Raw genomic sequence first — 26,428 nt, 5'->3', positions numbered from 1 at the left:
GTGTAATGATGGTGTGGTGGTGATAGTGATAGTATGAATAATTGCATAGGTGGGGCTAGATGGTAAGGACGTAAAAAAATCCCCCTCACTTTAACTCCTAAAATCGCACAGCATGCAGCTCCAATTACCCAAATTAGAGCCAAAGAGAAGTGAACCCAGGGCATGAACCCAGACTCGCACAGATCAGAGGGTTTATATCTCCACCTGTTCACCCCAAGTCTCTCTGTGCCTCTCTTTATGACAAAAGTTCACAGAGCCGGTGGAAAAGAGACCTGGGACAACATAACCCTGAGACCTGAAACCAAGAACCTGCGATCTGGGATCTGGAACCTAGGAGGAAATAGGAGAGATCTGAGACTTGGGGAAACCCCAGCTGAGGTTGGACAACAGCCAGAACGTGGGAGGGGTTCAGAAGAGGAAAGGTTGGCACGGGGTAGGGCTCGTGGCGGAGGTGGGGTTAGTGTCTTAGATCGAGGGCTAAAGTCGAGACAAGACGTTAGGTTTTTCGTTAGCATCAGGGTCTATTCAGTATAGCTGTGGTACGAAGAGGGGGGGGGGGGGGCGCACAGTAAGAGTCGGTGTTCGGATTGAGGGTAAGCTTAAGTGTTACGGGTCGGGTGTAAAGAGGAGAATAGTTAGAGTTTCAGTCGCCGTCAGGTTTTACGAATAGAGTATTACGAGTTGCGATGTTAGGGTTGAATTCGGGGTTGAGTTCAGAGGAGGGCCAAGATTGAAATTGAAGTGAACATTTATTTACGTGGTTGACCGCAGCAGGGTGTTCGAGTTAATCTCCAGAACTAGGTTTGGGTTAGTGGTAGCCATAGCGACAGGGGCTCGGCTCCTGCTAAGGTTAGGCTCAGGTTTCGTGACAGCGAGACAGTGACGGGGTACGGGTTAGACTCTGGGCCGGGTTGGTGGCAGCGATCTTGACAGGTCCTCCTCGAGTTGGACTCCCCCGGTCGTGGTGCTGTGACGATGGCGGCCGGCGCGGCACTCCGGGGCCTGCAAGAATGGTGTCGCCGTCGGACGGACGGCTACCCTGGCGTGAGCATCACCAACATGACCTCGTCCTTCCGTGATGGCCTCGCCTTCTGCGCTATCATCCACCACCACCGGCCGGACCTCATGTACGTGAATAGGCCTGCACGTGCGTGTGTGTGTGTGTATGCGGGTCTTTGTGTGTGTGTATTGGGTAGGTGGTAGTGTAGCGGTTAGCGCGCTGCGCTATGAACCTGGCGACCCGGGTTCGATTCCCGCTCACGGCCAACACCAGTGACGATTATTTGAACCGGTCCTTGGCCTCCCCTAGGTCGACTCAGCCTCAAATGAGTACCTGGTGCGGTGGATAAAAAAATTGCCACTGGGGAGAATAAGGCGGTCGGGCGTGGTGCTGGCCACCCACCCCCTCGTATACCGTTCTGGCCTTCATAGGTGCTCGCTAACAGCACTTGCCCCTCAGTCTGTTAAGGCTATACGGGGGATCTTTGTATTGGGTAGGCGGGTTATCTATGTATGGGGGGGGGGAGTGATAGCATAGCCGTTAACTCACTGCACTTTGAACCCGATGACATGAATTCGATATTTCCGGCCACAGTTAACATCAGCGGCGATTATCCCAATTTTTGGCCGGGGTTTCCCCCATTCACCAACCTGCACTTACGGGTGTGGTGAAGTATGGTCGCCTTCATCCAGCAGTGGCTTGACAAACGGTTGTAGTTGATTTTCAGTTTTCATGCAGTACTGTGATAACATACACAACTACCTCGTCTCCGACTTGTGCTACACTACACATGTACACAAAGTCCCATAAAACTTTACACACCTGGTGTTAATCAGAATGCAATACCATTTGGTTACAAAGTAAGCTACAGCGCATGTTGCTGATGATGCAAATCCTCTTTATAGGTTACTAAGCTACAGCTATTCATGCAGTACAGTTGCCAGCCAGCCAGCCAGCCGCACAATGCATTATTACTATTCAAGATATATTGCAGTACAGAAAAATATAGAAATACCCTGTATAGCCTTAACAGGCTGTTTGGGCAAGTGCAGTTAGTGAGCACCTTTTTGAGACCGGCACGGCACACAAGAAGGGGAGGGTGACGAGCACCACGCCTGTTCGCGTTTGTCTCATCCTATGCTGATGTTTATACACACCGCTGGGGGAGCCCCATAACCGGTTCGGATATTCGTCATCGATGTTGGCCTTGAGCAGGAATTGAACTCGAGTTGCCGGGGTTGTTAGAGCAGTGTAGGCTGCCACTCCCCACAGTGCAGTAGCCACACACAACAAGTACGGAACATATGAATGGGTGCAATACAAGAGCAGCAGCTGAGATTATTTGCATGTGCGTTCAAACCAGTTGGGAAAGACCAATTCCCTCTGTCCGTGAGTGACAGTTTTGTCTGGGTCGGTGGGGGTGATCGTGGGTAAATTGTGCGGTGCGTGTCTGCCGGAACACACTTAACACGACACCGACACTCACTCGCCAAGGCCACTCATCCCAACACTCTCACGCTCGCACGAACGCATTCAACCACTTGCTCGGACACGGCCCTCTCTGCTTTTCGAAGTTGTGGAAATTCTATTGGTATATACGCTCGAACGTGCACGCGTACACATTGATATTAACACACCGATCCATTGTCGTGTGCTGCTGACGCACAGTCGTTACACATGCGGGGGATGTGTAAACCACATCGCGGAGTGTCGGTGACCAGTCAAACCACAGTACCACTCACCCTAGTTGGACAACACGCAGAATTGCAACACGCGCAACTTGTGTCAGACACACACAGAGAGTGCACTCAACGCACACATCGTTAATGCACGCTCTCACACGACCAGGTCGCACTGCGTACACGCGCAAACACACACAGACTCTGACCTGCACGCCCACTCACCAGTCAATCCTCACCACTCGCACCACAAGCGAATACATTGCTGTCATAATCGCGCCACTCACACAGTACACGCTCGCACTCACATTATGAACACAGACTAACGCATACCGCTCACGAGACGCTACTCACGCTCACACAAGAACCGCACACACTCGCTATCACCCACATGACACTTAGCAGACACTACTCACACTCACACCACAACCACCCACATGACACTCACCACACACTACTCACACCACAACCACACCCACTCGCTATCACCCACACGCCACTCACCACACACTACTCACACTTACTCCAGAAGCACTCACACTCGCTCTCACCCACATGACACTCACCACACACTACTCACACTCACTCCACAACCACACACACGCTATCACCCACACGCCACTCACCACACACTCACTCCAGAAGCACACACACTCGCTCTCACCCACACGCCACTCGCCAGACACTACTCACACTCACACCATAACCGCACACACTCGCACTTACCCACCATGACACTCACCACACACTACTCACACTCACACCATAACCGCACACACTCGCACTTACCCACCATGACACTCACCACACACTACTCACACTCACACCACAACCACACACACTCGCTCTCACCCACATGACACTCACCATACACTACTCACACTCACACCACAACCGCACACTCGCTCTCACCCACACGCCACTCACCACACGCTACTCACACTCACACCACAACCACACACTCGCACTCACCCACATGACACTCACCACACACTACTCACACTCACACCACAACCACACACTCGCTCTCACCCACATGACACTCACTAGACACTACTCACACTCACACCACAACCACACACTCGCACTCACCCACATGACACTCACCACACACTACACACACTCACTCCAGAACCACACAGTCACTTTCACCCGCATGCCACTCACCAGACACTACTCACACTCACATCACAACAACAACAACCGCCATTCACCACGAAGTGGCGGTGACGTCACCACGACACTTGTGCCAGGCTATGTGCACCCTGAGCCACCAGCACGCACACACAACCGCACTCCACTCGCCAATCGCACCATCCTCACTCGCATATTCCACACTCGGTGACCCACGACAAATTGCAATCTTGTCAGTTTTATATACTTAATAATTAGGTGTAATATAATAATCATACATATGTATTGGGCTGAGTGGCCCACCCTAGGAATGTGGAATTTCCACCTCTGACTCAGAGCCACCTGTGGTGATGAGCACGGTCGCCTCATTGTGCCTTGAGCGGAGATGCGCGCCGAATTTTCTACTCCTGGTTTTTATAGCCAAGAAATCCCCGAAGTGAACATCTCGTGGACAGTACTCGCGAATTTGTGGGAGCACTCCGTTAAAGTTCTCCTGTAGATTTCGATTGAACTTGCATTTCCGTCGGAAAAGAAACTGTAAATGGGCATGTAGCGTGTACAGCTTTTGGGATAACGTGTGGACATTGAGCAAGGATTGATTTTTTTTTACAGATTCAGTTCCTGAAAGTTACTTTTTATGGTCAGTTATTGCCTTGTAAAACAGCACATGTTTGCTTGTGTTCCGTTGGTGATGATAATGCTGGCGGTGGTGATGATGATGCCGTTGTTGTTGTTGTTTGTGCAGGGTCTGTATCGCATTGCTTGTCTCGTGATGGTACTGACGATGATGACAGTGCTGGTGTTGATGGTGATTTTTCCATTCACTTATCTGTAAACATTTAATGATTTCTCAACTTTGCTGGAACCAATCCACTCTCCCCGCCTCCCAAGAAGCCCTTCCCCCGCCCTCGCTTTTTTGCCGTCAGCAGTGTGAGACCTATACAGTGTAAAACTAAACGATTTAAAACTATTTAATTTACCAGGTAAAGCTCACTGAGCTGTCAGCTCTTTTTCAAAAGCTGACCTGGCCACAAATGAAAGCTCAATGGAAGTGCCTTATCATATGTGGGGATTTATAGTAGCGGCCAAATACTTGAAATGTGTTTCCACAAGCTCCAACTATACAGCAGGCGGTTGGGTCGGGGTCGAATCCACGACCTCCTTGCATACCAAGGCGCGGGAGATAACTTCTCACCACTGTGGCGCCCATATACATGGACAGCCCTTCAATCCACTGCTGGATGAGAGGGCCTTCCCATGCCGCACAATGCCTCGGTGTTTTTTTGCCCATACTTTACCGCGCTCGTCAGTGCGGCTCGGTAAAGGTGGGTAGCATAGACGTTGGGAGCAGAGCATAACACAACAATGGATATTGCTGCACTGCCCTCTGCAAACAACGTAACCCCTGCAGCCTATAACAAACCTGCTCCGCATTGTTGTCGACCATCCAGTTGCTTTCCAGGCTCAAACTTAACTTCCGAGGTCTGGGTCTGACTGGCCTGAGGCGTCTTTGCTCAGTGGGCACCCATTATGTGCCACTGTATGTAAACTAATACAATGAAGCAATTGGCGGGACCCCGGGGTCCCATCACTGCCCCGGGGTGGGGAAAAACCGCATAGCGACACGAGTCTTGCTGCCTTACCGACAACAAAACTAGTGGTCAATCGATTGGCCTCGTCGAGAGCTACTTGGGGCACTAAGTTTCTTAATAAGTTGAAAAATTACACAAACACGTTAAATTCACTGCCTGGGGGGCGGGCTCTCCTTGGCAAAGAAGCTGAGGATCGACGGCTGACCGGAGGGCGTCGTCGCCGCGCGCGACTGCGGCGGACGCCCCCCGGGGCTTGCGTTTTGGCCGGTGGGGTGGCGCCCATCGTGTTGATCGCCGCCTGCTGCTGGCACTTGTTGGCGCGAGTCTGGGCGGGCGGCGCGTTGCTGTCGGGATCACGAGTGGGCGGACTGAAAAATAATAATTATTGACCTGATTTTTGCGGGACCCCGGGGTCCCGCCAAATGTTCAAATGTTTAATTGCCAAAATATAAGAATCCGCGATTTGGCCTCGCAGGCATTCATGGGTTCGTATTTCCGGCTGGCTAGCTGGCAGCTGTGCAAATTGAGCTGTACCCAGACTGGTTTCGAGTTCTCGGTGCCCATCGGCTAGCCGCAGTTATGCCACTTTGTAATAAGTAATTGCACAATGGAGAAAAGTCACAGTGGCGTGGCGGTTCGCAGTGCGGCTTTAGGAACCTGGCGACCTGAAATCGACTCCCGGCCCCATGTTGAACAGAATCAGAATCTTGATTTAGACTGGAAGAATCCGATGAGCTATGAAGCTCTTTTTCACAGATGTCCAGTCACGAGCAGTATCTGAAGCGTTCCTGGTCCCACACAGCGTCCCCCAACCCCCCTACCCTCTCCCCCACTTCACCAACACGCAGAAAACCCCTACGACTGACGCGGATTGGCAAAGTGTAATTCACATTCACGGCGAGCGTGCCCGTCGCTCGGCCACCCAGCCGTTTGTTTCCCCGTGCTCTCCTGGGTGTGCGCGGAATCCCATTTAGACATTTTTTGTGCAAGCTATTTCATCTTGTAAACAGAGGAAACGTAACAATAACAGTCCGCGCATAATTGCCGGCAGCGGTTTAATTACGGTGGGAGGAGCTGAAGGGATGCAGATGGTCCATGGAGAATTCGGTGTCTCCACACGACCACATCCTGAGAGTGCCCCAATCCCAGGTCTCTTGCCCCTTGCAACTTTGCCCTTCCCCCACCAGCATTGTGCCCCTTGTCCTCAGCTCTGTGCACTCTGCCCTCTACCTCGTGCCCTCTGCACCATCACATCTGCCCTGTGGTGAGATGTTCATTACCTCGCCTTGTATACAGGAGGTCGTGGGTTCGATCCCGACCCTGACGCCTGCTGTATTTAGAAACGTGCATTTAGAGTATTTGAGGCTGCTTTAAATTTCCACATGCTAAGCCACTTTGTCGAGCTGTCATTTGTGGCCAGGTCGCTTCTGAAAAAGAGCTATATAGCTCAGTGGCCTTATCTGGTAAAATTCAAAATAGTTTAGTTTCTGCCCCACAACTTATGTCCTCTGCCCCATGACCTGCGCCCAATGCCCCTTGCTGTCTGTTCTATGACCTCTCCCTATTTGCTTCCTGCCCCCCTGTTCCTTGCTGACGTCTGTCTTGGTAGGAGGGCGGGGCCTTGTAAGACATCATGGAGGTGGTTGTGAGATTGTGGTTGTCGAAAGGCGGGGTCTTAGGATTTGTAACACTGTATCTTAATGTGGTGTGATTGCGTTGTGTTATAGCATTGTGGGCGAGCTCCAGCATTGTTGGCCATCACTGGGCTAGCACTAACACTGTGGACTAACACTTTGTGCTAGCATTAGCATTATGAGCTAATGCTGTGAGCTTGAATTGTGAACTATTACTGTGGGCTTGTGCTGTGGGCTATAAACTGTGCTGTAGTGTTTAGTGAGGCGCCTAGAGCCTCACTCTCATGCTGTGACAGGATGCCCAGTTTCCTGCTGCCTGTCACGTTGACTCCTTGCGAGCACAACACCGTGTGTGTGCGCGTTTCGTTTTCCCGACACTCGGAGTGACGTTGTTCACAAACAGCCCCTCCCCCCCACCCCTCTTTTTTTCTATAAACATCATCGTCATCACCATCGCCATGTCAGTTCAGTTCAATGTCTTCTTTGCCTTCCTTTTTTGGGGTGTAAATAAACAGCATGGGGCATGGGCACAGGGGCATTGAGCGATGGGGTGCGGTGGCTGGCTCTCACTCTCCACGAAGCGCTCGACTCACAACCTACAAGGTGACTCAGCCCGCCATCATCGTCATCATCCTTGATGTCTTCATCCCTCCGGCGGACAAACGATGGCAGTCACGTGGGAAATAAACAGGGGTCATTTCATGGGTTGTCTAACCCCCCCCCCCCACTCGCCACATGAATGTGGAATTTCCACCGCTGGCTCAGGTGCCGCCACTGGAGATGAGTGTCATCCATCGCTCGTTTGAGCAAGCGGGCGCTTCGGCTTGTGTGCAGCTGCTGTTATGACAGGGTACGTGGAAATATGTAGAACTGTGGGCAGCAACCGTGGAACAATGGGCAAGGGGGTTCTGGAAATTCAACATTGGATACTGGGCATGGGCTAGGCTTGCCACCTGTCCAAGTATGATTCACACAGTCTGGGAATTGGCACCTGCGCTCAGGTGGCAGAAATAAACAACCCCAGGTGCCCTGATGGCCAGTATACTGCACAGTTTTGATAATAGACCAAGATTGACTGAGAATTACGTCCGGGTGTGGTCTACAGTGGATGAGGTAGCAACCCTAACATGCGGCATGGGACGCCAATCTATGGGGCATTGAGAGCAGGGCATGGTGGCACAGATCAGAGGGAACTGAGAGCGAGGGCATGACGGTGGCACGCACTGGCGGAGCCAGTGGGGGGGGAGGGGTGGGGGTGGCACGTGCCCCCCCCAATGATCCGATCGAAATCCCTAATTTCGATCGGATCATTGGGGTTTATTATTAATAAATCGGCATTTTGCAACCCCCACTGCCACTGTGTAGCATATTATTACGTGCCAGGGACTCTATGAGATGATAGGACAATAGTCTGATTCCATAATTGGCAATAAGTAACTCAGAATTGTGCGCAGTTGCGTATTCAGTACACGACTTCCCTGAAGGCATTCACTTTCAGCGAGCGCGATGCCGATCACACAACGCGGTTCGAATTCGACCCCTCGATCGATGGCTGCGCCATCGCCGGACACGCGTCGAATAAAAAGCAAGGGACAAGTCCTTACTAACAAGTCCTTACTTACTAACAACTCCTCTATCATTTTTCATTGCTGGAGGGGTTGCCCCCCCCTACCTGAAAATCCTGGCTCCGCCATCGGTGACACGAGGAGCGTGTCTTCTGGCACGCTGTTCCTTAAGCTCGGAACTCAATGTCCAGCAAACTTCTTGCCGAGAAAAATTAAACCATCTCAACCTTTTCAATCTGGCCTTTTAATTCTCAAAGTTTCAGAATTGATAATGTGATGCGCTGCTGGTCAATATTGTCAGCGGCGCAATATAAAGTCGTTTTCATGTTTATTATCAGGGGAAGGGGGGCATTGAGCAAATGCCGGCAGCCGTCCGCTTCGACGAGAACTGGGCGCTCGGTTTGAGAGGCGCTTGTGATCACGCTGCGTTTTACTACTGCCACCATCCGTTACCGTGATACTAAAGTTTGGCAGCAATGACCAAGCAGATGGCCTTGGCGTAAATGTAGATTATAAAATGCAGCCCCCCCACCTCCCCCGTCCTATCCTAGCCCGTGTGTGTGTGTCTTTGTGTTTCTGGTCTCAAGGTGCACATGGCCTGGCACAAGCGTCGTGGTGACGTCACCGCCACTTAGTGGCGAATGGCGGTTGTTGTTGTAATAGTTAACGTGCCGCATGATAAACCTGCCGACCTGAGTTTGTTACCCAGCCATGGCTATCTTCGGTGATATCTGACCTGGTTCCGAGCGGCCCTCTTAAATTCATCCAGCCGTAATTGAGTAAAATAATGGGAAAGTATTTAAACATTAGCATTAGCGGGAAGCAGAGGCGGCCAGCCCTGGTGCTGCCCACACCATCGCCTCGTGTGCTCTGCTGGACGTAATCATCGGTGCTCAATAACAGCACTGTGAAATACATTATTTTCCCACTGTTTTTGTGCAGCTTCTTAAAGATGATAAATCATCCCCATTGTGTATTGTGTTTTGTACTGCCACACCTGTGTTCTTTCCGAGTCTCGACTCACAGACCCAGCCCCCCAAATATATCCCACGTGTGTGACAGAGGCAACGCGTACTCTAAAGTCTAAATCATTATTTTCTGAATTCACGTTTATACACGGCTCGCACTTTTTTTAAATATATACAGTGCACATGTGCACGCACGCACGCAAGATCCCACGGTTTTGATTTGTAGCCTTGCATCCAGTTGGTACAAGTGCAGACTTGTATACCAAGACTAGGGCACCAACAGACACGTACACACGGACTTGTACACATGCATATACCAAAAGACACCGGTATATGAATAAAGATTAGAGCCCGGCTACCATCCAATTATTTAAGTAATCCATTACTCTACCGATTGTCACTTTGATTACGCGACTAATTAGATACCAGGAAAATATTTTGGGGGGGGAGAAAGGCTTGCCTCTTTTACCATGTGTGCCGCTGGATCGGAGGTGATGTCATCAGAATCATCTGCCGCTTGCGGCTTGAAGGGGGTTTCCTGCTGTCAGGAGACGAGATGTGGGGTGGCCACCGTTGTAGAAAACGTAGTCGATTGTAAAATGTAGCCAATTCGTCAACCTTAAAATCCCAGCTCCAGGGTCAAGTGCTATTAGCGAGTCTCCATTAAGGCCTGTATGGCTACACCACTGCCATGATTTGCCATTTTTGCCTTCCAGCGCTGATGTTCACATGCCACATCAGGTGCTCATTTAAGGCCGAGTTGTCCCAAGTGGAAGCGCAGTAGAGGCTCAGATATGACAGGCCGCTGGTGCCATTCACGACCAGGAATTGAACCCAGCTCGCTAGGTTCATAGAGCAATGTGTGAATCACTGCACCACCGCTCCATACAGATACGCGAGAAGAAACTGGATATCTGTGAAAAAAGAGTTTCATAGTCCATCGGATTTCTCCAGGATAAATGAAGATTCTGATTGTGAAACAGCACTCGCCATTTGCCACTACGTGGCGGTGATGTCACCACAGTGTCTGTGCCAGACTAGGTGCACTTTTAATGCACATATGCATTTCCTTAAAAATTGGGTGAATTTAATTCACTGACATCTATTTGGTAACCATGTCAGAGTCCACTGAGATTACATAAATAAATACAGTAGTTCGTGACATTTTAGACCTGAAGCTTTTTGAACCAGACATTTGAAACTAAAGTCTCTCTGTCAAGACTGCAACGGTAGTCCGTCGGAGAGACTGACCCCCTACCATAGGAATGTGTAGTTCCCGTAACCGGCCAATTGTTACCGAGTGAGACGAGGACTGCCCCTTGGTCACTGATCTTACAGACACCTTGACCTTTTGACCACTATTGTTGCTCCAATTTCCTTTCCTTAAATTTTCCCGCATTTATGACCATCACGGGATTTGGTTTGTTTGACATTAGGATGGACGGAGCTTCCCGTGTCTCTCCCCCCGAATCTTCGGCGCTGCGCCTTGCTCCTTTTGCAGACCCCCGCTTCCCCCACTCCAGCTCCCCCACCCCGGTCCCCCCCCCTCGTCTCCCGTCGTGACCTCCGCAGGCAATCCGAAACCCTGGATACAGCCTCGCCACTGCCAACAATCGCCTGCCGCTTGCAGCTGCTGCCAGAGCCACCCCTCTTTGTTACTTTCCGGGGCCCATCTACAGTTCCCCCCCCCCCCCCCCCCCGCGAAACCTCGGCCGCCGCCGCCGCTCAAAATTATCCACCTCCTTATTTAACCAAAGCCATTCGAGCCCTGGCACCGAGTTGTTTTTTTAAAGAAGTCGCAGTTTAACTTTATTCATTCTGCCAACTTTTTTCGGGCTGCTCATGGGTTTGTTTGCTGTCTCTCCCCCCGTGATGCCTTGCGGCCAACATACTTTGTGTCTCGTCGTCGCGTGTAGACGTTTTGAGCTCGTCCTGTGATAGTTTTTTTTATTTATTCCCATTTTGACAGGGCACCGTGTGGTATCGGTTCATGAGAACCTGCTTTGCCGATGACTCTTGTCGAAGCCAGTCTCAAGTCTGCCACTATTGCGGCTACAACGCTTACTCAAGTGCACCAACACCTTGCCCGTCGCAGGTTTTCCCGTCGCAGATTTGACCATTTGTATCATATATTGACGTACATTTGGTTGACTGCGCGCCCCCGTGGCTCGACCATTCGCGGTTGACCACGAGATTCCTGTACGCGTTGCAACTGCGGCGTTCGCGATTACGCTTCGGCAAATGACACACTGCGCCCTCTCCTCTCGTCTCCCGTGCAGCCCATCGCGGGACCCAGTTCACGTGTTGCTCCCAGTGTCCAGTGAGGCAGTGAAGTTCAGCCGCCAGCGATTTTTCTTCCTGTAGAAGTGCATGAATGTACGCTAAATTAAAAATGTTCATTCTATACATTTTACCGTACAAGTTAAGTTTAATACTATAGAAAATATTGATCATATTTTTATATTAAAACTACTTTCCGTTTCATGTTTAGGTTAATGTCAGGTAACATAAATCAAAAGGAGGGGGTATTTTGTGGATCGCAGATCTGCCGATTGCAGCTATTTTCAAGAACGTAACCCCCACTGTGATGGGCAAGGACTTTTCTGTATTTTACTCGAATTAGATGATTTGCAATCCTTGAGTTAACCGATGTGTATTTTACTACCATTGCATGAAGCTCATGAACCCGAAGTTCCGGGTGTTTGACTCGCAATCAGAAGGTCACGAGTTTGATTCTAGGTCATGGGATCATTTGAGTCTATCATCGTTATCGCCATCATCGGTGCTCGCTGAGCTGCATTGGCTTCCGGTTGCCGAACGATAACCTTTGAAGGTCATGCTCATTACACAGAAAGTGCTTGCCGCAAATTAACCACAATACCTCTTTCTACGTGACTTTACCGAAAGAACCAAAGAGTAATTCCTGCAGTCACGAAAGCTCCAAATCAAGTTTAATACCTTGTTGATCTCATCAAGGAGCATAAACCGCGTAAACTCTAATGAACTCAGATGCGCTTTCATTGTGATGTGCTTCTGCGGCCGTCTGGAACGCTGTTCCTTCTGATATTAAAAAAGCCACTGTAGCTATGCAATTTTAAATCTAGATTGAAAACTCATTTATTTTAGAACTGCTTTTTGCATTTCTTTTGTTTTCCTTCCATGGCACCTCCAATTAGCATGTTTGGCACCCTCTATCCGGTCAAACAGAACATTATTAGGCATGCGGCGGCTGGACATGCGGGGCTACATGGCCCCAGCCATGGCGTTGGTTTACAATTGCAAACGCACACACCAATGCGAAGTTGAACACGGGGAAACAGACCTTATTACTTGGGGGGGAAAAAACAGCTGTTCAGTGCAAGTGATTTGCCTTTATAGATAAGCCACCAGAAATACGTTGTTTATTATAAACACAGCATCTTTCCGGCTCAAACAGATAAGGGGCGGTCTATCCGTGCTGCCCTGAGCCAGTGGCTGACATTCCACCTTGCCATGGAAGTAGCCTATGTAGGACAATAATGATGATGATGGACTGAGTCAAACCCTGGACTTGATGTGAACCCATGACATTCCGTGTGCGAGTTGACACTCCGACCGCAGTGACAAATCGGCCGGGTTAAATGAGGGTGGCTGCTGATTTTTAGGCCTATTATCGAGGCTTCAAAGGCTCCATTACATCACAATAATATTGTCTATCATTTACCCATGACAGTATCACTTAGTCTACGACATTGCAAAGGTTGACCGATTTCAGTTAATGAGAGTTTGGCTTCGTGTAGGAGGAAGTCGGAAAGCCCCGGATAATACTCACAACCCGTAACAAGAGAGCAACGCTCGGCACTAACCACATCCTGGCCACACCTCGCATCCCCACACCTACAACACCTGGCAAGCCCCTGGTGGTAACTCATGCAGTTACTACACAGGCTGGAAGCCTGCTTAGCTTCCAAGAGCCAACGAGATCGGGCACATTCAGCGCCGTTTGGTCGTGGACCGGAAGTTCCCTTTAACTCTCATGGCTGAAACATTGGAACCATGGTATTAGGAGCGAGCAGGGTTGACAGGGGGTTGACTATGGGTGGACAATGGCTCGGTGCTCATGAAGGTTCCTTCATCCACCCTCTTAATCCTGTTGGCACTGCCCAGGTATCAGCTGTCATCATCGACATGTTTTGGTTTAAGTGAGCTATTTTGGCCCAACATTAATCGGGGTTGTGTGCATACATGCGTGCATGCGTGTGAAGGTGCGTGCCTTGCCACGTGTCACGCCTGATTGCCAGGCACGTTTGTAAATGTGCATTTTTTGGGGTATCGTGTACCAGGACTGGCCCTGCAACGTACCACCCGGTCGGGCGTGGTGCTGTGCACCCACCTCCTCGTGTACCGTGCCAGCCTTGATAGAGGATCGCTAACCGAACTTGTCCTAAAGGTCTGTTCAGGCTATACGGGGGAGCTTTGTCTTGTATGAGAGTGTGTGTCTGTGCAGGTGGATGTGCGGGGATGTGCATGTGTCTGTGTGTCAACAATCGCATCACCCAATCGTGCGCCACACCGGCTCTGAAAGGTGCTCACCGACAGAATTGAACCCGACAGTCTATGTGCACATCTGACCTTCGTCTTTATATTATGTACTGTACACGTACACACGTGTCCGTTCACGTGTCAGGGCACACATTTACATCTACCTGCCCTGTATATCTTCATATAGTTCGGCTTAACCAGTTGCTGTGTGTGGGTCGCATGTGCAGAATGGGGTGTGGGCTGGTTACCAAGAAAGGCATCGGGAGTGATCTCCACAAATCCGGTCACACAATGGGGAGAGAAGACCTAAGAGCAGATGGGGGAGGGGAGGGTGGGTGCCGTTAGGGCTGATCTCGGTGGCCGCGTATGCGTGTCTGCCCTGAAGCAGCTGCGGGATCTGGCGGAGGGCAGAACGCGTTGGCAATGAAATGAGGTGGTGGTGGTAGTGGTTAGTGGCATCAACGGCCATGATGACTTTTTTTATCTTGATTTCTTCATCTTGCCCCTCCCCCACCCCTGCAGAGATTTCCACTCCCTGAAGCAGGAAGACGTCTTCGAAAACAACAACCTGGTGCGTGAGTTCACCTCTCGGCTTCTCTCGCGCCCCAGCGGCATTTAAAAATAAATATTATTCGGTAATTTCCCACCCACCACCAATTTCATCCCGATTTGTTCTATCGGCATCGTGTCAGGAGACAGAAGCATCCAGCGGCAACTCTCGGAGCGCAATGTAAGAACCCAACGTGTAAAAGAACGGCCCGAGGAAGCGGATGTCACGGAGCTACCTATGAGACGACCTCTGGTCCGCAGAGGAGGAGGGGGAGGACATTCCCACCCGCCCCGCTTCCAGACAGCAATGACCGGCGGAACGCGTTTCGCACAAGCACGCGGCCCTGCTGATGAGACTTGGAGAACTCAAAACGCAAAGCGGATAGTCGCTGGCGGACGGGGTTAAATGTTACGTTGCTTTATTGGTCATTTATTATTCTCTCATTCATCTACAGACACCGGGGGAGGTCTCAAGAGGCTATTACATTCATCGCGGCGGGGGGGGGGGGTGGTGGAAAAACCCAGATTTACACATGCACTTATGCTCCCAAGGACACACGCCGACAAGACAAAAACAAAGTTCCCCCATATACCCTTGAACAGACTGTTGGGGCAAGTGCTGTTGGCAAGCACCGGTGAAGGCCAGCACGGCACAGGAGGGGGTTGGTGGCCAGCACCACGCCTGGCAACCTGTTGTATCTCTGGTGGTGTACAGCGATTCACATATTCGTCACTGATGTTGGCTGTGAGCGGGAATCGAACTCGGGTGACCGAGTTCGGAGCACAGTGCGCTCACCACTATGCCACCGCTCCCCGACACACACACACACACACATGTGTCCTATTCAAGTACAGCCAGTGTCTAAATGCATTGCATAGTATGGATGGACTGTCTCCTGCCATGGAAATGTTGAATTACTGTAACATGAAAATAAAACACCTGTCAGGCAAGGCTGCGTTGGCTGGGTCATGTAGCCCGTATGCCCAGCCACCGCATGCCGAAACAGCTTTTGTTCAGCCGGATCGAGGGGGCTAAACGGGCGCGGCACGGGCTAGAGAAGAGATGGAGCGATGTGGTACAGGAGGACGTGGAGCTGAGTGAACTTGCCGATGACTGGTACCAGCGGTGTCAAGATCGGCCTCTGTGGAGGCGGCTCGTGAAGGACGCTACTGGGCAGTTGGAGGCAGTGGCCCTCCAACAACAACGGAGGGCGGAGGAGCGACGCTCACAACAACGAGCGAAGCGCCGGGTGGCTAAAGCACAGCAGGTTGGCACAGTAGGGGGCACAGGTGGTGCATCAGCCAGTCATCTCAGTCATCTCAGTCAGTCGACCCGTGGCACCTGGGTCTGCCCCGTGACCTCCTGCCAGCGGGCGTTCGACACTTCACGTGGCCACAAGGTGCACATGGCCTGGCACAAACGTCGTGGTGACGTCACCGCCACTTAGTGGCGAATGGCGGTTGATGTTGTTGTTGTGTGCATTTGCTCATGTATGTACATGTGTGTTCTCGTGTACGTGTCTGCTTGTACGTGTGTGTCTTTGACTTGTATTGTGTGCATTTGTCCGTGTACGGGTGTGTGCGTGTGTGCTCATGCACGCGTGTGTCTTGTGTGCGTGTGTCCGTGTGCTTGTGTGCTCGTGCACGTGTATGCGCGTGCGTGTTCTTGTTTGCGTGTGCATGCGCGTGCAGGCGTTCTCGGTGGCCGAGCGCGAGCTCGGCATCCCGGCGCTGCTGGAAGCCGAGGACATGCTGGCGATGCGGGTCCCCGACCGTCTCAGCGTCATCACCTACGTCTCGCAGTACTACAACTACTTCAACGGCCGCGCCCCGAGTGAGCACATTGGGGCCGCGAGAGACTATCTGGGGGGGTCACGGTTCATTTCAATGTGTTCTTGTTATCGTTGATTCTTGTAACGTTCTGACCCGCCCCGACTGGACATCTGTGAATGATAGCCTTTACAGCTCATCAGATTCCTCCAGTATGAATAAATATTCTGAATTCCAAGATTGATTTTGTAAACGTTTGTCGTTTTGTACGGCTCGTGTGCGCCATCTCGTTTGCTCCCTTGGCCGCAGTGTAACGTTAGCGTTTGGTAAAAAAAAAAAAACTGGCACATTCTTCACGAACAATTCCTTATCGCGGACCAATACGATGCGTTCATGGTCCGGTTAATGACCCTTCACAGCAGAGAGAGAGAGAGGGGAGAGATTTTAAATGATTGACATCACGTGTGTATGAACTAATGATAGTTTATTTATTCGCCTGTCCACAGTCCGTGGCACGTTTTGTGAGCCTGAGAAAAACTACGCTGAGTGAGCGCAGTAAATGAGTGGGCATGCATCGATTCGTCATCTAAAACTGGTTCCCATGGGCCCTGTAAGCACACTCTCAAAGAATCGTTCTCACTGTTTGCGTCACTGTGTCTGTCTTCCTGTGTATCTCCGTGTGTCTCTGCCTCTCTACATGTGTGTCTGTTTCTCTGTGTCCCTGTCTTCCTCCGTCTCTCCTCTGTGTCTCTGTCTCTTTTTGTGTCTCTCCATGTTGGGTATAATTCTGTATCTCTTGTCTTCCTGTGCCTCTGCATGTGTGTCTATTTCTCTGTGTGCCTGTCTGCCTGTGTCTCTCCACGTGTCTCTGCCTCTCTACCTCTGTCCCCGATTCAGTTGGAGGAGCCACCAAGAGGCCCTCGGGTCCTGCGGAGTCCGAGCCGTCCACCAAAAAGCCTACCCCCGCGGCGTCTGCTGCGGACAAAGAGAACGTCTTCAAGGTAAGGGCAGCACTCATACACACGCATGCGCGCACCCACAGGGGCAGCCACATACGGACAGACTCGCCAGTGCATGTACGTGGTCCAAATTTGGGCAATTTGCAAACTCGCCCACAAATTGTTAATATACATAGCGATCGCATCACTCCGTGCTGCGAAAGCCTGGCATGACCGTCCTAAGAAAAGCGTCATGAGACTCGGTGAGGCTCTCCTGGGTAAAGAAGCCTTGTAATAACAATACAAATAATAGCAATATATAATTTCTAGTGCATGTACATGTACACACAAAGCACGTGCACATGCACACATGTATCCACACACAAAGACAAAGATCCCCCATATAACCTTTAACAAACTGTTGGGGAAAGTGCTGTTAGCAAGCACCTATGAAGACTGGCACAGTACATAAAGGGGTGGTTGACAAGCACAACGCCCGACCGCCTTTGTCTCCCCAGTAGCGATGTGTACACACTGCACCAGGTACTCATTGAGGTCGTTGGGTTCGTAGCGCAGCAAGCTAACCGCTACACTACCACTCCCCACATCAATAGACAAAGATTCCGCCATTAGCCTTAACAGACTGTTGGGACGAGTGCCGCTTGCGAGCACAGGCGTGCACACACACTGAGCGCTGCTTCCTGTCGCCAGGGTAACGTCGCGGGAGCTCAGCGCCATTCTCCCGCGCGCGCCCGGCTGGGGGGGTCTCTGGCATCGATAGGGGAGGGGTCCCCCGCCGGCTTCCACGCGCCCCCCACCGTCGCCGTTGCCGCGGCGCCCCCCGTGGCCCAGGGCTCCACGTGTACGATGTGCGGCCTCCGCGTGCACCTGGTGGAGAGGCACCTGGTGGATGGGCGCCTCTACCACCACAACTGCTTCAGGTGCGTGGTGCACCTGGGCCACGTGCCAGTGTGTTCACCTGCGTGTTCACCTGGGCTCACACCTGGAACACGCGCTCACCTGTGTGTGCATCTGGACACGCACCTGTGTGTGGACCTGGGCCACGCGCCTGTCTGCTCACCTGTGTGTTCACCTGGACTCACCCCTGGACACGCATCTGTGTGTTGACCTGTGTGCTCACCTGCGTATTCACCTGTGTGTCCACCTGTGTTAAAATCTGGGAAAGCCCATTTGCGATCACATCTGTTTGTTCACCTGTATTCTGGCCTGTGGGTTCACCTGCGCATCACACAAGGGGGCGAGCACCTGACCATGCACCTAGGGTCACATTCCTTTACACACATCAGTGTTTACATATATAGACACACACCTTTGTAGATGTTGGGTTAGTATTAGGGCTGTTCTGTTAATATCACGGTTAGAGCTAGGATTAGTGTCAGACTTAGGATCCGAGACAGTATTAGGATCAGAATTAGGGTTAGGATCCATGTTGGGGTTAGGATCAGGGTTAGTGCTAGGATTAGGATCAGTTTTAGTGCTGATGTTAGTATCAGGGTTGCGGTTAGGATCAGAGTCAGGGTTCGTACCAGGGTTAGTTTGAGGGGTTATGGTTAGGATCCGCGTTAGTGATCAGGTTAGGATCAGGTTTCAGGCTAGGACTGGTTTTGAGGTTGTGAGTCTCAAATATAGATAGGGTTTAACTTCTGGCCAGACGCCCTCCCTCTTCCCTCTTGCCCTCACCTTAAAAGCCTCCAGGAGCTGTGTTTGCCTGTTTTACCTGTGGCTACCGTGGGCAGGGAGGCTGCCGCCTCACACATTCTCACCCAACTGGTCTAGGCGGTGGGTGACGTGCGTGTGCATGCGTACCTGTATAAAGTCAAAATAAAATGCTCCTATACCGCTTAACAGACTGTTGTAGCACACGCACATATCTGACTCTACCTCTATGTGCTGTGAAGAAGGGCCGTTGCCCGAAACGTCACCGATTGTTTGCTTTTTCCTTTAAAGGCAGTGATTTTTTTTTATAAATCCGTTGAGTTGTTTTGTCATATAAAGACAAAACAAAGTTAATCGATCCCCCGTATAGCCTTTACCAGACATTGGTGTGAGCAGGTACCTATGAAGGCCAGCATGGCACGTAAGAATAATACTCGGCCGCCTTTGTTTCTCCATTGCTGATGATCACACACCACATCAGGTACTCGTATAAGGCTGAGATGACCTTGGGGAGCCTCAGGATTGGTTAAAATCGTCGCAGCGGGAGTCGAACTCGGGTCGCCGGTTTGGTCGCGTTACACGCTGACCACTACGCAAGTGGGTGGGCACTGCCGCCTTGACATCTGCAGCTCCCACGGTGTGGAACACACTCCCGACGCTCCTTATTGGCCAGATTTAACCCTTTCCACAGTGTAAGTTCCATCTAAAAACCTCATTCTTTAAGTCGGCCTTTAATTGAGTTGACGCTGGTTGGGGTGCGCCATGTGTCTTGAGAGGTGCAACCTTCTCGCTGTGTTTATTGTTTTGCCCTTCTGTCTTGTACGGCGTCACGAGCTGCCGTTTTGCTTGAATTACGCCTTACAGAAAATATTTTATTATTCCACAACCGCTCCCCATGTACACCAACACAAAGGCAGAGGCGGAGACTTTCCCTCTAGGCTATAACTGACCGTTGGGCTGGTGTGGTCAGAAACCTCTCTGCTACAACTTTACCTCTCTGTTCAGGGTGGGAGAGGGCTGAGATTTTGTGCATGAAATCTTGCACACGCCTGAATGTGCAACTGTGTGTGCGTAGGAAATTTTCCAGCGGGCGCGCGTATGCGCGCACGTGTGTGTTCGCGTAAGTATGATGCATGTGTGCGTGTGCAATTGTGTACGTGTGTGCGTGTATGTGCACATAGCCTGGCACAAGCACCGTGGTAACGTCACCGCCACTTCCTGGTGAATGACGGTTGTTGTATATAGGTCAACTCAGCCTCAAATGAGTACCTTGGTCTGGTGTGTAGCCATCGCTACTAGGGAGACAAAGGCGGCCGGGGGTGGTGCTGGCGACCCACTCCCTCGTGTGTCGTGCCGGCCTTCAAAAGTGCTCGCTAACAGCACTTGCCCCAACAGCCTGTTAAGGCTATACGGAGGATCTTTGTCTTGTGTATGTGTGTGTGTGCATGTGTACATTTGACCGTTTCACTGTCACATTCCTCGGCATGGTGCCGTGTCGGCCGGCATGGTGCCATGTCACCCGTTCAACCGGCCACCGCGTGGCCACGGTACTTTGACACGAAAAGATGAATAGCGTGGAAAAGCACAGCACGGACCATCGGCACTCCAAAAAAACCCACAACACCCCCTCCTTACCCACATCTCCCCCACTCCCTGCCCTGCCCCCACGCCCGTCCCAAACCACACAACTTTTACCGGACGCCCCCGCGATCGGCCTTCGGTCCGGCGCACAACGCGGGCTTTATTTCAACTTCTGTTCCTTTCCGTTTGTCCATTTGAGCTCTTTGTGCTCGACTCGCAGCTTCGTTCTGAGACGCACAGCCCATCCCAGGTCCGTGCCCTCCTCCACCCACCCCGTTGGAAGCCCGTAGGCAACATAGACGCATGGGTCACAAGGGGGGGGGGGGGGGTGGTGGCGACGGCTGCAGAAAGGAATGTCGCTGACTGTCAGAATATTCTTTCGAACCAAAGTCCCACTGTTTACGTGGGGGTCGACTGCCCCAATTCTTTCTCTCCCTTCCTGCACATCTCATTCTGTGCCTCTTCGCTCATCACGTCCAGCATTTTTACACAGAGATCCGTACACTTACGTAGACACCAATAGACTCGCACACACAAACAACATGACGGCAATGATGATGATGATGATTTTGCATGACCAATGAAGAGCAACTATTACACATACATGATCAATACTTACATGATCAATAGACTTGTATAGAAAAATGCACACCCATAGACTTACTTCTTCCAAGCCGTAAGTCACACTCGCGTGAGGTCAGCGACTCTGATTTTATTTATCCATGTGCTTCCATATTCTGTTCCTCTTCTCTCCTCGCATCCATTACCTTCATACCTCGTTCCACCGGGTCTCTGTGTGAGTCTGTGAATCTCTCTGTGTGAGTCTGTGGGTTTACTGTGAGGCTCTGTGTGAGTCTGTGGGTGTCTTTGTTAATCGGTTGGTCCCTCTGAGTCTCTGTATGAGTCTGTGAGTCTCTGTGTGAGTATGTGGGTCTCTGGGCGAGTCTCTGGTTCTCTGTGTGAGTCAATTGGTCTCAAGTCTCCAAAGTCCTTCTTGTGCATCGTCCTTGTCTCTTCTCAACACGTGCCCAAACAACTTAACTCTCTCCTCCGTGACCTCGATAATATGCTTCCTGTCTCCTGGGGAGATTCCATTGGCTGTACGAGCAGAGTCCTTGCCCGGGCTCACTCTTGTGAATCCACAAAGCGGCGCCGTCATGGAAATGCAGGTCAGATGTGGCGGCCGCGCGAGTTGTGGGGTAACACGAGTCAACGTGACGTCTCTAACGTGCATTACGCTCTCCAACACGAGTCTTCGTCTGTCCGTCTCTTGGCGTAAGGCCAAGTGCGCGCCGTACCCTCCACGCCCCTTTGCACACTCTTCATCTTTTCTTCCGTTTTCTTTGGCGGGGGCGGCGGGAATGAAAATCGCTTCTAAAAATCCCCCAAATGGTGGCACGCCCACTGCCCCTGCCCTTTCTCCACCCTTGTTTGTTCACTTTCCCTTCTGCCTCCCTCAATTTCTCTTTCACGTTCCTTCCGCTGCACTCTCACCACCTTTGTATCCTTCTATATCTCTGTGTCTCCCAGCTCTCTCTCTCTCTGTCCCTCTCCCTCTCTCATCGTGCGCTTTTCGATGCGCTTCTGCGGCCGTCTGCAACGCTCTTCCTTCCGATATTAGGAAGCCACTGGAGCTATGCATTTTTAAATCTAGATTGAAAACTCATTTCTTTAGAACTGCTTTGTGTGTTTAGTTCAGACATGGGCAAAGTACGGCCCCCGGGCCGTATACGGCCCGTTGGGCTTTTTAACCCGGCCCGCCGAACTTGTCCAAATATTATTAAATACAATTTTACCTTTCTCCTGTAATGCCCCCATTTTCCCATTAGATGGCGCACTTTGACCGGGAGTTATGACATCTTTTTGTATTGTTCATGTTCGTGCAATTTGTTAAATTGCCTAGCAAATAAATGCTTTGCTACCTGTTAAAGGCCAAATCCTTTCATGTAATGATTTTTACATGCCATTTATATTAGTTCACACAAACACTCCATCCATCTGTTCCTGGCCCGGCCCCTCTGTCAAATTTTAGCACCCATTGTGGCCCGCGAGTCGAAAAATTTGCCCACCCCTGGTTTAGTTTGTTGTCCTTCCCCTGCACCTCCGATTAGCACGGTTGGCTACGTACAGTGCGTAAGAGTTTCAACATACATACATACATACCGTCTTTCTCACACAGACGCTCAACAGCTTATTCACTCTTGTTCCTGTACCCACAATTCCCCTTTATCTCATTGTTCTCTCCCTGCTTTCCCACCTCAAAATATCTCCGTTTCTGTCTCTCCACGTCTCTCCACGTCTCTTTTTGTTTCCCATATCTGTGTGTGTTCTCTCTTTGTCTCTCCATACCCCTCTCTATTTCTACCTCTCTGTCTCTTCACATCTCTCTCGATTGACCTCCTGGTCTTTGACCTCTCTCTCTCTACCCTGGTCTCCCGCCCTCTCATGCACAACGGGAGTGCCACCACACAAAGCTTATGAACCACACCGCGATGCAGCACCTTGGGTGCTCGGGTTGATGGGTTGCTTAGAGATGCTTGCACGCAATGGATACTGTTAGCCTGTCGGGTTATGACTTGGGCAGCAGTTGGCAGGACAGCAAGCGGGTTGCTGTGATTTTCCTTGCAACCCCTTGCCCGCATGTATTTCTCTCAAGGTGTGCTCCAGTTTTCCCGCACGCACAAAACTACTCCTTTAAAAAAGGAATTGGTGGTCCTAAATCAATGACATTATTATTAGAATCATCACAATTCCTCTCCTGGTCCCTCTCTCACCCTCGTGAATTCCCTTTACCGACCACTCTGTCTCTGACACGGCTGCCTTCCCTTCTGTCCCTCGACCCCTATCCCCTAACCCCCCCCCCACCGACCCCCCCCCCCCCACCAGATGCAAGGAGTGCAGCAACACCCTCATGCCGGGGATGTACAAGGAGGGCAAAGAGCCAGGCACCTATGTGTGCCAGCACCACCGGGCCAGATCCATCTACGCCACAACCATCAACGCCGGCACGGGCACAACCACAACCACCGCCACCACGACCACTACCGGCACAGCCGCCACCACCACCACTACTGGCACAGCCGCCACCACCACCACTACCGGCGCAACCTCCACCACCAGCAGTACCAGCTTTCTGCCCTCTCGGCTGACGTCACCAAGCACAGCCAGCAGCAGGGTCACCCCAGGCCGAGACGTGCCGACAATCGGCAAGTTGAACGCCGCGGCCACCCCCACCATCTCTCAGCCGACCACGCCGTCAGGAAGAGAGGGCAGGGGCATCGGCGCGACCTCCCCGAGCCCGGCCGCGCGTCTCACGGTGTCGCCCGTGCCGGAGACCGGCCGCACCAGCGAGGCCAGGGACACATTCTTCCTGTCGACGCCGGCGTCAGGGCAGACGGCGCCGGGCTGGGATAGGTTTGAGCAGAAACTTCCGAGAGGCGGGAGCTCGGACACCCCCACCTCGGGCCGGACCGGGACCCCCGCCTCCCCGCGCTTGGACAAGAACAGATACGAGGAAAGAGACAAGGCCATGGAGAACGCGCGGCAGCTCCTAGCGAGGCGCCTGCCGTTTGGGCAGAGCTCAACGGTGGCACCGACCTCCAACAACCTCTCACCATCTTCCGGAAAACTCTCACCAACTTCCAGGAAACGCTCGCCGGCCTCCGGTAACCTCTCGGCAACCTCAGGCGAGACCCCCACGGTGACGCCTGCCGGCCCCACGCCGATCCCCTTGCCACGTCGCACCATCCCCGAGCTCGTGCCGTCAAAATGGGAGTCGTCAGTGTCTCCCGTGCCCAAATACACGCCCAGTGCCACTCCGGAGAAGTCTCCCACCAGGACGAGGATTGGCACGGGTGCCACCAGTGTCAGCGGTGGTGGCGGCAGCAGCAGCAGCGCCGGAACTAGCCGCTCCCCGGTGGCGTCGCTCGCCGATTCTTCCGTGAAAACTCCCGGTTCCATCTACGCGGGTGAGACGCTCGCACCGAATTGTGCTTGTACGAGTCGGCGACGTTTAAAATCGCGCAAGTGTTATGCCCTGCTGTATCTCCCAGACAGGCATGTTCTCTCCTTCAGCGAACTTGTAAGGACGCGACTTTTGTTTAATTATTTTTGAGTTGTTCGATCACTGCGAAACTGTGATCCCTGAACCGTTACATTTCGTGAAATTTACAGAGTACCGGGGGGAGACGCGTGCATCACTCAAGTCTCGTCCTCCACAGTGGCGAGATGTTAACTACCTCTTCTGGTATACAGGAGCTCATTGGTTCCATCCAGACCTGGACACCTGTATATTTGGAGTTTGCATGTTCTCCCCGTGCTTGCGTGGATTTTTCTCCCGGTCCTCCGGTTTTTCCCTCCACATTTAGAATCGTGAGTTTAGAGTATTTGGCTGCTATATATTTCCACGTGATAAGCCACTTCGTTGAGCTATCATTTGTGATGGCCAGGTCGCTGCTGAAAAAGAGCTACATACATGGTAAATAAAAAATAGTTTAAAAATAGTTTAAGTTTGTCCCCTTGCAGACATCGTCTTGCGGAAGGCGACAACACCTGGGCAGCCGGCCGGGTTCCCAGAAAAATCCTCGGCGTCGAAAGGCGGTGCCGGCGCGTTCGGTGTGAAGTTACGTCCCACCAAATCGCCCACTCCGGTTGCGGGCACGGGCACCACCTCCACCGCTGGTGGCACGACCCCAGTAGCCACCAAGGCCCCCAGCAGCACCGCCTCCGGCACCACCACGTTCGTCCCGCAGAGTGGCAGGGCTCAGTCGGTCACCGTCACCGTCACCATCCCCGTCCCCGAGCAGCCGAGGTTGGTACCACCATCATGCGGCGCCCACACCCGCGTGTACGGTCACGCCCGGCACGAAAATGGAAGTGAAAATAGATGTCGCTAATTTATTTTTACCGGTTTTAAGCCACACGGCGTGGGATGGGGGTGGTTATTGTGATTTTCTGCAAGAGGCCAGCCGGTACATTCACCGCAGTATTAGAATAAACATTTAAAAAATTTAAGAATTTAGCTGATCTCTGGGACATGGCTGAATAGCTCCACCTGCAAATAACATTATTACCCACTCGGGGCTGGTACATTCCTTATTTTTGCATCACCGGTTTGCCACACGTATAGATACGTCTTACCATAATCATAACAAAATAAATTTACTTTCTGTACTGAGATGCTGGAGGCAGCTGCCGCCACAGTGGTGTAATTGTTAGCAGCGCACTGGACTCGCAATCCAGGCCGGGGTCGTCGGTTTGATTCCATCTCCTGGCGGCGCAGCGGTGAGAACAATGGGTGCGGATTTCTTGAATGACCCCACCCACCGCCCAGCGGTGTGAAGGTGTACGCAACGGTCGATCGGCTGCTCACGTGTGGTTGTTGGGTGAAATGGGTGAAGTGTGATCGCCCCCACCCTTCACCCCCCACCTCTTCATAATTAGATTAATGAATATTTGATGCAATATTGTTATTAATTAGTTTACTCTTCTTTACCCAGGAAGGTTTTGCTGAATCCTCAACTCTTTTTTGGGAGAGGTCCTGTTAGGTTTTGGTGGCAATGTTGCCATTGCTGTGTGTAATTCACCAAATTGAGTAATTTGCAGGTAATTTTTGTTCACCTTTAGGATTATTGGCTAACACCAGTTACACTGTGTGTGGGTTTTAGCTCCTAAAATTCCACTGGAAAATATTATCGGTTTCTCACTTTCAGAACCAGTAATCGATTCCAAAAATGGTTACCGGTTACCATTTAACAGTCCTGTTACCAACAGAGAGAGCTGAGTTGTGTGTGGGCATATGTGTGTGTGTGCATGCATGTG

At 51.6% G+C, this 26,428-nt stretch overlaps 1 protein-coding gene across 4 annotated transcripts in view; it reads left to right on the top strand.

The window, feature by feature from the left end:
* The window catches only part of MICALL1 (MICAL like 1), a 48,929-nt gene that overhangs the window by 5,017 nt on the left and 17,484 nt on the right, over positions 1 to 26,428 (top strand). For 3 of the 4 annotated variants that reach the window (XM_032977994.2, XM_032977987.2, XM_032978002.2), the window contains 7 exons: positions 248 to 1,127; positions 14,616 to 14,664; positions 16,335 to 16,476; positions 17,310 to 17,413; positions 18,062 to 18,291; positions 23,495 to 24,576; positions 25,133 to 25,418. In XM_032977994.2, coding sequence (XP_032833885.2) covers positions 976 to 1,127; positions 14,616 to 14,664; positions 16,335 to 16,476; positions 17,310 to 17,413; positions 18,062 to 18,291; positions 23,495 to 24,576; positions 25,133 to 25,418 — 2,045 coding nt within the window. In that variant the 5' untranslated portion in view covers positions 248 to 975. The remainder of the gene's footprint in view (positions 1 to 247; positions 1,128 to 14,615; positions 14,665 to 16,334; positions 16,477 to 17,309; positions 17,414 to 18,061; positions 18,292 to 23,494; positions 24,577 to 25,132; positions 25,419 to 26,428) is intronic. The other variant, XM_032978010.2, reaches the window with a different exon arrangement.

This window comes from Petromyzon marinus, chromosome 3 (genome assembly GCF_048934315.1).
Source record: "Petromyzon marinus isolate PM22_M1 ecotype Great Lakes invasive population chromosome 3, UKy_Petmar_22M1.pri1.0, whole genome shotgun sequence".
NCBI classification, from domain to species: Eukaryota; Metazoa; Chordata; class Hyperoartia; order Petromyzontiformes; family Petromyzontidae; genus Petromyzon; species Petromyzon marinus.
Note: the sequence above shows the minus strand (reverse complement) of the source record. Positions and strands in the feature narration are given on the sequence as shown.